The 11,397-nt window shown below is 33.0% G+C and overlaps 1 protein-coding gene across 1 annotated transcript; it reads left to right on the top strand.

Moving 5' to 3' along the window:
• Positions 1 to 745: 745 nt before the first annotated feature.
• On the top strand, positions 746 to 10,762 carry LOC142355933 (uncharacterized). Its single transcript, XM_075407940.1, has 3 exons — positions 746 to 1,031; positions 5,959 to 6,158; positions 10,598 to 10,762. The coding sequence occupies exons 1-3, from the start codon at positions 760 to 762 to the stop codon at positions 10,732 to 10,734; spliced, it is 609 nt and encodes a 202-aa protein (XP_075264055.1). The 5' UTR covers positions 746 to 759; the 3' UTR covers positions 10,735 to 10,762.
• Positions 10,763 to 11,397: the final 635 nt, after the last annotated feature.

Here is an 11,397-nt window from a genome sequence, read left to right as displayed (position 1 = left end):
AGTAAGTCTTACGAGCCTAATTTTTTTTAGAACTGAATAATGCAAGCCTAGATTTTTAGTTAGCTAAATTTGTATGTCTTAGCACAGTCAGATGATCTTAAGAAGGGTGATCTTGATGATAGAGAATTTCCAGGAAGATTCTTTCTGAAATCCTTCAGTAATGTTGCGTAAATATATTATGTGTAATGCGAAAACATTGTTCCACTGGTTTCTATTTTCAAATGAACGATTATAGCCTTGTCAAAAATGTGTTTTTTTAAAAAAAATAGCATTGCAACTCCGTATGGTAAAAAATTTGTAGATTTTAAATGATGAAACAAATATTATTATACCTTGGTTAGAAGCAAATCATTTTTAAATTTTGTATTCATTTCGATTATAAAGAATAATAAATTATGTGTCAACCAATCAAAATAAAATGACCAAATCAAGATAAAAAGAGTTATGATTCAAATCTTTTGGGTGTTCTTGTTCAGGTCAAACTTCGTAAAATCTTATCAGACATATCTTACTTTTTAAGTTTCATTTTGTCCATTTGGTCCTGAGATCTAAAAAGATGTGATCTGTCTTCACAATGATCTGTTTGACAATATTTTGTAAGATACGTATGTCCAGTCTTGTAAAACTGTCTTTAAAGATCACTAGGAAGCACTGTATTCTACTTTAACAAGATTTTATAAGATGTGATTTCTTGTAGCATTCTATTAGATTAGCATAGTTGAATGACTTGTCAAATATTGTTGGAAAAACTCCGGCATTATGGCATCTTTGCAGGTTGCAAAAACCGCCCTCCTAATATCCAGGAAACTTTCAAAGCATTCAGCGTCTCTAGAAGCAATCAAAGAAAGTAGCAAGGAATCGCGGAGTGGGCGAAAACCAACAAACAGTGAAAGTGCCGATTCCAGCTCAGATCAGGCAAAAAGCAGAGATCGCTCCCAATCAAAATTGAAAATGGAAAAAAGTAAATCAAGAAATGAAGGCCCTGGGCGATTTGAGGATGAACGAAAGAAAGTTAACTTTAAAGCCAAAAGGTTAGCCCTCTTAAACTATAATTTCGTGATGTTTAACGCTTCACTGCTAACATAACAGAAAAGTGTTAGCATTAGACCTGGAAAATAAAGACGATTTCTTCTGTTCTCTGAGAAATAAAAAAAATTGTCAACAATTCTGAGGTGCTCCACGCAAATCGTTCTCCAAACCCGCAAATCAATTTCCTGAGGCGGAGTGGTTTGGTTTCAGAGAAATCACCAATGCGTTGACGCTATCTCATTCGATGTATTAGTCGAATCGTAGTGCATCGATATATAGGTCAGAATTTTGAAGTATCTTCCCCAGAGTCACATAACATGATTGCTTGCACCACTGACCGCCGAGATTTTAAAATACTCACAGATCTTGTCATTTTAACATCTTGTTCTGTATAAAAGACATTAATACGTTATATTAATCCAAGGAATTGGGTTTATATATGGGCTATCTTTTCGAAAATCCATAGAATTCTGACTATATTAGTGCTCTGTATGTTTGTAAAATCTGTTTACGCATTTTTTGGCTAGTTTCAATTTTCCAAATTTTGATAAACAGGGAAAGCCCAGAAGACATTAAATTGTATTAGAAGTCCTACGCTGGCTTTAATACTCTTTCCAGTGCTGATTTGCTCGGAAGGCATAAATTCAAGGTGGTGAGAGTCAATTTTTGAAGTTTTTATTCCGACTCCTTTTGAGGGGGGGGGGGGAGGAACTATATACTCAACTGTGTTTTTTTTGTTCAGACGATTTTGACCGATCGTAGAGAGTTGTGAGTGGTATTCGAATTTCGAAAGATTTTTTTCGAAAGATTTTTTTCGAATTTCGTTTTCAAGAGCAAGTTATCGGTTTAGATTTCGGTGAATATTAGACCGATTTGCGTTTATTTTATTCACATTTTCGGAATTTTTGCCTAAAAACTCGCCTAATTTGCTAAAATATGAAAAAATTGTTTATAATAAAACTGTTGATGTTATTTTAAAAGACAAAAAAGATTTTTGACTGATTTATTTAATTTGTTGGGCTAAAATTTTGGCTAAATATTTCAAAATTCAGCCTTTTTCATCAAAAATTGCGCGAATTAAGTTTCTTTAGTCCCTTTTCATTAAATTTGCCGCAAGTACACAACCCAAAAAAACAACTAACACAATCTTTGTAAACTACAAAGGGAGCTAGATCTATTTCTACTTTCATAGACAGTAGCCTGGGATTCAATTTTTTCCGTTTTTCGCTAACTTTACTCTTTGATTACCAAGAACGCAGAATTTAATTTTGATCTTTTAGCAAACATATTATCCAGATAAATAACATTTGAAACAATTGAGTGTTCATAATGGAAAAACAGCATTAGCAGAGCTGAATTTGGTACACTTTTTGGACTGTTATAATCCATAAAAAAAATTCGGATTGTAATCAGTGAGTCTTTTTTAAAAAAAGTTCTCTCTTTATGTTAATTGAAGAACAGAACAATTTAAATCTAAGCTCAGTGTCGATAGGTCCAATTTACGTTCTAAAAATAACAAAAAAATTGTTCAGTTTCGTTACTCGAAAGATTATGGTCTTTTGACTTAAATATGTTTTTTCAAAATAAACAATGGCTTATTAAAATTTGCCACTATTTTTTTTATTAATGTGATCAATATGTAGCTTAGTATCAGCAAAGAAAGAATGCCTCTTCTACATCTTCCTTCTACTGAAATAAAATTTAATCGCTTTTGGGGTTGTTTGCGTAAAGTTATGGATTTCTGGCTTTGATAATACTAGATTTCACTAATTATTTTTTATTTTTAAGCATTGTCCCATTTTTCACGTTTTTTCTCGCGTTATCGCGTTATTGCCAGTTCACATAAACCATCACTGGCGTTAAAAATAAAACACTGTTTAATATATGAAATTCTTTATAGGCATAGATTATGGTTTCAACGGTGTAGACTAGTCTTTCTCAAGAATTCAATTGAATTTTTTACATTTGTCTTTAACTCTGGTTTTTACTTTGTCTTTTTAGTCGCTTGAAATTTCCTGGATAATGACAACTTTCATTGGCTTTTTATGAAGAAATAAACGAGTTTATATTCTTATTTAAGTAGATAGCTGAGAGCCTTAATGACTTATGGTTTATAGTTTTAACGGTTTTAAACCATAAGTCGTTATGATTTTAACAGTTTCGACTACTTTTTCTCAAAGAATTCAATTGATTTTTTTAACATTTGTCTTTAAATCTGGTTTTTACTTTGTCTTTCTAATCGCATGAAGTTTTCTGGATAATGATAGGTGTCATTGGCTTTTTATGGTGGATTAAATAACACTATATTCTGATTTGAGGAGATAACTGATGGCCTTCATTACTTTGAAAACAATTGTTTTAACGAAAATCACTTTCTAGCTTCGCATTTAGAAATTTTTTTCTATTTGTTACCACCTGTTATCGTTAAACAGAGGTCACATATGAAAATATTGTTGTCGATGGGTAGTGCAAGTGAAAAATTTAATGTTTTTTAAAGAATTCGTTATGAGTTTACTGGCTTCGAAACTAGTTTTTCGCATAAGAAGTTAATTTTCGATTTTTTGTCTATATTTGACGTTTTCCTGTAGGCGTACTCTGAATAATTACAGGTCTCAAGCGCTTCTTTTGAACAAAAAAACGGACCAATTTAAATTTTTTTGCTAAGTGCTCTCATGTCTTTGAAAGTAATTGTTTCAAAAAACACAAAGTATTTTTAAATTTTGCTCTTCTTTTTCTTTTTTTCTAGTTATTACCTATTCTTATTAATGAGAGGTCGCAAACCACGTCATTAGCATTCGATGCAGGCTCAATTGTACATATTTTGAGGGATAAAATATGGCTTTACAGCTTCCACGGCTTTTTCTCGCAAGTCTAAATTGACACTTTGTTTGTCGTCTCTATTTCTTGTTCTTTTCGCAACCACATAAAAAAAATTGAATGATGACAAGCCTTTATGGTTTCCTGTAGAGGCGTTTATGTTGGATGTTTTCAATAGCTATTTAATGGTTTTCTTTATTTTGAAAATAAATGTTTTTAGAATTATAAGCAGTTTTTTTACCAATTTGAACTAGGTTTTTGGTTCTTTTTTGTCTAATAGATACCGAGCGGTATTATGAAGTTTTCCCCAATCTTTTCTAGTGAAGTACAAGTTATTTTGTTTAGTTTTAGCTTTATCTGACGCTAATTTGACCTTGTTAATAGGTTTTTTTAAAAAAGAAGTTGACTAATGTTTATTGTTATTGTTCTTTGATTTTTTTGTTCATTTTGAATTATTTTTTTTAATGGCTGATCTCATTTTTTGCAGCATTTTTTCCTCTACTGAGTCATTTGCAGTGGATGCGGTTGTTTTGTTGCACATTTTTTTTTATAATCTTTGGGGTTTTTCTATCTATTCCTCATTTGGTAGAAGTTTATACCAAAAATATGGATGAGCGGAGTCTGAATTTTATGTGCAAAACCACATTAGTGATCCTCCTTATAAGATTTTTTGTTAAATGTGTTAAATTGACGTTAATTTAGGTCTTGTGCAAGCCAGAATTTTATCACTTATCTTCATTTTGAGTTATTATTTTTGTTAGATGCAATTTATACACAACAAATAAAGTGAAACTTGCAACCTTTGTCGGTCAACAATTTTTTAAGCTTTCGCGTAGATTGGTGATAGTTTTTTCAAAAATGTTACATAAGTGGCTTTAAGAATGCTACTCAAATATACTCTGAGAAGTTTTGGCCAACTTCCCACGTTTTCCCTTCTGTTCGTCTCCAATATGTTCGATGAGGTTTCTGATAATCATTTAGCTTTCTCCTATTATGATTTTGTGGATTTTGGAGACTTGATTTGAAAATTTTAGTTATAAAAACTTAGAAAAATTAGAAAAATATGAGTGAGCGGGGTCGGAACGCACATTAGCGAGCCTCCTTGTTGAGTTTGAGGTAAGTGATAGTTTTCTCAAAAATTTTACATAAATGGTTTGAGGAATGCTACTCAAATATATTCTCAGAAGTTTTGGCCAACTTCCCTCGTTTCCTTTCTGTTCGTCTCCAATATGTCCAATGAGGTTTCTGATAATCTTTCAGGTTTCTCCTATTATAATTTGTGGATTTTGGAGACTTTGGTTTGAAAAATTTAGTTATAAAAATTATAAAAATATGAGTGAGCGGGGTCGGAACGCACATTAGCGAGCCTCCTTCTTGAGTTTGAGTTTAGTGATAGTTTTCTCAAAAATTTCACATAATTGGTTTTAGGAATGCTACTCAAATATATTCTCAGAAGTTTTGGCCAACTTCCCTCATTTCCTTTCTGTTCGTCTCCAATATGTCCAATGAGGTTTCTGATAATCTTTCAGGTTTCTGCTACAACGTTCTTTGTAGATTTTGGAGACTTGGTTTGAAAAATTTACAACAACTAAAAATTTATCAAAAAGCAGAAAAATTAGCAACAATTTTTGCAATTTTAATTCAAGTTTTTGTTTTTGTGCGTTTGTGTTCAAGAGCACCATAAGACCTGTTCTTATGAGCTTGCAGCTAGTTTCTTGTGTAATTATTTGCATTACAATGTTAATCCCGTGGACATGAACGTTATAATCTATCATAATATCCTTAATTTTTTGCTAACTTTTTGACAGGGTTTGTTGATTTGCTTGTCTCTGCCTTTCTCTTTTATGTCCAGCAGACTTTCAATTAGAAGCCAAGTTTTGAAAGCCAAAACTATCAACAATTTAAATGCTATTAATTAAATTTTTCTCCAAATTTGTTAATCCATTTTTTGTCGTAATGTTCTAATGGTCTGCTTGTCATGTCAAGGTTATCCACATTTTTCATTCAATTCTTTGGATTGCATATCAGGACTTGTCCTGCTATGTTTTAAGCTTCTGGCAAAGCCGGAATTTATCATTTTGAAACTTTCGCGCACAACATGTTTTAATACAGGGTTCACAAAGTCTGTGGCGTGAACGACTCGCAATTGATGCGAAAGAGTGCACACCACAGGCCACACAACTGCAGTTTCACGGCTGGTCTAGACGGACACATCTCAGACACTGAACAAGCGGGAGCTGTCAAACCAGGCACAAGTAGCCAGGGCAAAACGTCTGCTTCTGCTAGAAGGACATCTGCTAACAGAAAGACTGGTTGGAAAATAATTCCGTGGCTTAAATTCTTGAAATGTTTTGATTCATAGTAAGAAGTACGCTCCGGCGCGGGGTGATAGAAATTACAGAAATTAGAAACTTGACTACTCATAGAGATGCGCTGATTAGATTCATCGAACAAAAACGTGTTATTGCAATCACAATACCTAGCTGTTACCTCAAGCAGAAACATGCTTCATCGATTTTTTGAAGCTCTATAGTTTGGCTCATTGTCTGAAAAATTTGCAACTTGTTCGCATTAGTTCGATAGACGTGAAAGGAAAAAAAATTCTAAGACTATTCCAAGTCTGAAAAATTCTGCCTAATGGTCTATTTTTTTTCAATTAATGGGTATGAAAAACCTTAGAAACAATTCATGAAAAACCAGAAAATCTTGCCCGTGGTTGCGAAACTTGTAAATGCGGAGCCAAAATTCTAGAAGAATACTAACTTAGATAGGCTCGACATTCTTCAACAAATTGTTTATTTTTACTTCAATTTCTTCCTTTAGTTGATCAAACAACAATTGCAAAACTAGGCAATTCTTTTTGCAATTTGGGCTATTTGACATCAGTTTGGTCAACGTTCCCTAGCTTTGTCTATTTCGATAAGAAAATCGCGGAAAACCACAGCCACGCATCAATAAAACCAACAAGAATGTTTGTTTTCACTTTCGCCATTTATGGCGTATTGGGCTTCAAAAGTATTTTGTGGCAGTTCAAAAAGGAAGAAGTATTTTTTCACGTTCTTCTCTATATTTATCCTCAATTGTAGCTAATCTGCTTAATTTTCTTTTCAAATGCAATGTTGTCCTATTTTGTACGGTATTCATTCAGCATCTTGGGGGAAACTAGTGTCAAAGAGAAGCATTTTAGCAATATTGCATTCTTAACGATTTGTTTTTACTATGAACCCCTGACTTTCATACAACACACTATCATAGTCTCAAGGAGAAGTAACTTCTGAGACGAGTGAAGAGTTGGTCAACTCCGATTAAACGTCTAACGTTTATTTCAGTTAGTTTAAAACATAAAAAGATAGATATACAACCTATCATTGTCAATACAAAGTCTTCGTTTGTATACAAGAGAGAAAGACTCCACAGTGATTCCCTAGAATGTTATGAATGCAAACAAAATTCAAGTTTTTTTTCTCAACGTTGCAGTTTGTAATTCTATTAAAACTTTCGATAGAATACTCCAGGAAAGGCGCATTTTTTGTTGAAACTTTATCGGGATCTTCTTTTTTGCCATGACCCCGAGCAGTTTAATTACAAAGAGGTGCCTTTCGACTTAAAATCAATGTGTTAATACAGCATGTGATGTTTGCAGTTTCACATCCTAAGCACAATCTGGGTTTTAACGGTTTTCACCGCTAATAATTTAAAAACTCCCATGCATGTTAATTATTAGCAAAAAATGTGCAGCGGTTAAGATGATTCCAGATGATTTAATTTAAGATTTTTATTTGAAATGATTACAAAAATTCTCTTGTTTTCAGTCACTATATTTACAACAGGCATACCCCATACTAAGTTTGAACAATGGCTTGACCCGATGAAAAACCACTCTTTTAAATAGGTTGAAAGTGTGATTTAACACCAACAATTATTCCTTTAGCGAAAAAAAGTGTTTTTATATGTTATTAATTATGTGTCTGTGGAATTATGAAACCTTTTGCTAATCATATTCAATGGTTCTTCACGCCCCCACAATTTTTTTTGTTCATTTCGTGAACGTACACAAATCTGGACATGGCAAACTTTGAACGCACCAACGTCTGCTCATTGGTACTTTTGACCGCACGATAGTCTGAACATGAACAAATTTTTGTTTGGAACGCATGAAAGTCTGGACACAGGCGAGGCAATTTTAAAGCAGAAAAGTCTGAACGCATTTTGAACGCATTTTGACATGAGGTCTTTTACACGCCCGATGAACGCACGAAAATTACTGAACGCAAGAAGGTATGGACAAGGACTCTTTCCATCGGTGACTGTCGGGACATATATATATGTTTCGTCGGGTCCCAAGTAATCGGGTCTTTTGTACATTTATTTTTCCGATCGATATATTGATTGTAGAAGTGTGAGTGGTATTTTTAGAAAGCTCTTCAGGTGGAAAACATTTCAAATATTTTTTTAATTTCGTTTTTTTTCGAGGAGTTATCGATTGTGAAATATTTGTAAACATTGATGTGGTTTGCCCTTACCTTGTTTTTTTAAATTTTTAGCGTCCTTTTTGTGAGTCTCAAATTTCAGAATGTTTTGCATCAAATTGTTGTTTCAAATTATGTTTTACGCTAAGGTTTGGAACAATTAATTAATTTCAATAGCAGCACTGCAATAGAAACGGTAGCTTGGAACTCACCGTGAACTCTTACAATCAAACAGTTTCCAATTTTTTTGTGAATCTGTTTTTCTTAAAATTTTTCATTTACAATTTCTTTGTATTTATATTTTCGTGTCACTGAAATATAAACATCAACATTAAGTAGGTTCACTCACCTTGTTCCTCTTTAGGAAATCTATCGAATGAGTGATTGATGAGACTAAGTCAAAAGGCTGCGAAGGGGCAAAAATGCAGACCAAAAATTATTTAAACTTTTACGAAAACCCAGTGGTACAGATATAAAAACCACTAGCCGTTCTCTGAAAGCATATACTTTTAATAGGCCTAATTTGAGCGAAACTGGCTCTTTTCACTAATGGAACCTTGATATGAACATAGACAATTCAATGTTCATATCAAGGTTCCATTAGTGACAAGACCCAGTTTCGCTCAAATTAGGCCTATTAAAAGTATATGCTTTCAGAGAACAGCTAGTTGTTTTTTATATCTGTACCACTGTGTTTTGTAAACGTCCAATTAATTTTTGGTCTGCATTTTTGCCCCTTCGCAGCCTCTTGACTTAGTCTCATCAATCACTCATTCGATATATTTCCTAAACAGGAACAAGGTGAGTGAACCTATTTAATGTTGATGTTTTGATTTGATACCTAATCGCTATCTTTCAATAGTATTGCTGTCAATTTCTAGCCCCTGCTGACCTACAACAGGTTTCATATTTTTTCAGATAAGGAAAAATTACAATATTTGGTAGTTATATGTTTCATTTAATCGTTTTATGACTTTGATACTCTGAGTCGTCACAAAAATGTGTTGACTACTAGATATATTTTGACTTTGGTGTTTTTTTTTCAAATTTTGGAACACTATAACATTATTGAGATCATCCAGTGGCGTTGAAAGGCGACTCAACTAAACATATATAAAGTTTTTATTTCATTTCTTATGGTCTTTAATGGCTTTAATCAGCTTTAATGGCTTTGAATTTTCTGTTTCGCCTTTATTTCTTTGTTTTCTGTCATCTGATTAATTAGGGATTTGAAAGTAATTTGAAGTAATTTGAAATTTGCCCGTATTTTGTTGTTGTCAACTTTTAGCTAAGTCTAATCACAGGTCTCATCCGCTCTGTTGTAAAGCTCTCTATTCGTCTTATGTTGTAACTGACATTTTATAACTGGGTTAATATGTGTTTTTAATTTTTTAATTTGTTTAATTTTTGATAATGGCCAATATTTGCTATTTGCTATTCTTTTTGTTTTCATTATACAGAATTTGTATAAAAACAAATCTTAATGATGTTGAAATGAGACCCCTGTGAACATAAATATATAACCTTTTTAATTAATAGCTAACACGTTTAATGGCTTCGAAGCTTTCTGTTTTCAAGAATTGTGTGTAATTATTTTTGTTTCGCCTCTATTTGTTTTTAATTTGTGGTTATGACTTATAATTACAAGTTGAAGGTCACATTGGCTTCCTAATGATTTTTATGTTTTTTTCTACATTTTTGTTAATATAAACCATCGATTGTTATAGTTTTAGATGTTATTTGGTTTCTAATATATATGTAATTTTGAACTTTGCCCGTTTTCTTTCTTCTTGTCGATCTGTTGCCTTGTCTCATTAAAGACAGACCCATCTGCTTTCTTTCTTGTGAAGAACAAACGAGTTTGCGTAGTTTATGTGATATATGATGGAAACTTGATTTTGTTACTTTGTCTTATAACGGATATTGGGTTTTGGCCGTAACTAATGTTTTCTGTTTTTTTGTTATTGTTTTTCGTCTTGTCTCTTACTTGGAAGTCTCATCGGCCCTCTGATGTGGCTTGGCATTATTTAACTCAATTAGTATTTTGTGTTTGCTGCAATTGTTTAAAATTTTCTATCTCCTCTTCTCTTGTTAGAAAATTAATTCTAAAATGTTGATAAGCTGGCTCAGAATATTATGTGCAAAGCCATTTTACCCAACCTCCTTCTTTGCTATTTAATAACAAATATTTCGACGCTGATGTTAGGATAACCTAATAGGACAAGGGCAAAAACTAACTAACTAATTAACTAACAGAACAATAACTGCCGTTTCTAATGCAGGCGGCCATGATGAAGAGTCTTTCCATAACTTGAGTGCCTCTGAAGTGGAAGAGTGTCACCACAAAGCAACCAAAGAGCGAACCAGACACAAAAACGATGCGGTCTTCACCCACAAACACAAGGTTACCATATTGTGATTTTTACTCAATGTTTTTCATCCTGTTATTAGTGGCACAGTATTGAATTGTAGGTCAAAATGTTAATTATTTGATTTTATAGACCACTGTCGAATTGCAATTTCCCCAAGCTTAAACGCTGTCGTATACGTCATCATAAGAAAATTTATAAAACCTTGACGTAATGTCATAGATTTTCATTTTTTTAGCTATATGGCTAGATCTGATTTGATCTGGACTTTCCACCGTTAAATTATATCAGGTCGAAACTGAAGTTCCAGAGGTCGGATGAACAAAAGAGTAGTTTTTCCAACTGTTTCGAGATTTGTACGTAGTTTGCTTCTATAATTTGTCACAATCTGTTAGATTCTTCTTTTTTTTGAAGAAAAGGAAACTATAGACCCCGGATTAAAATATAACGTTAATTGGTGGTAATAGGAAAACTCGTGGCAAAAACTGGCGCTTAAGTCAACTAATATAGAATCTGAATATTTAGGGTGGAGGTTTTACCCTATTCACAATTCCACAATTGTTCCTAGAATCTATCTTTAGAGAAAATTACTGGACTGGATAGTAACTTCACAAACCTACTACTCTTAACTAGATTAAAGGGTTATACCAGGCCCTCCGTTCAAACCCTAAAGAAAGTATTTTCTGGCGCTATAGAATTGTAGTCAATTGCCA

The sequence above is a fragment of the Convolutriloba macropyga genome, unplaced genomic scaffold, assembly GCF_964194025.1.
Source record: "Convolutriloba macropyga unplaced genomic scaffold, txConMacr16.3 SCAFFOLD_3971, whole genome shotgun sequence".
Taxonomy (NCBI): Eukaryota; Metazoa; Xenacoelomorpha; order Acoela; family Convolutidae; genus Convolutriloba; species Convolutriloba macropyga.
The sequence above is the reverse complement of the archived record's forward strand: the minus strand, read 5'-3'. Positions and strand labels throughout refer to the sequence as shown.

Coding starts and splice junctions, on each gene's coding strand:
- LOC142355933 (XM_075407940.1), top strand. CDS start 760: ATGGCATCTTTGCAGGTTGCAAAAACCGCCCTCCTAATATCCAGGAAA. Junction 1,032..5,958: donor GTTAACTTTAAAGCCAAAAG/GTTAGCCCTCTT, acceptor GTTTTAATACAG/GGTTCACAAAGTCTGTGGCG. Junction 6,159..10,597: donor ATCTGCTAACAGAAAGACTG/GTTGGAAAATAA, acceptor TTTCTAATGCAG/GCGGCCATGATGAAGAGTCT.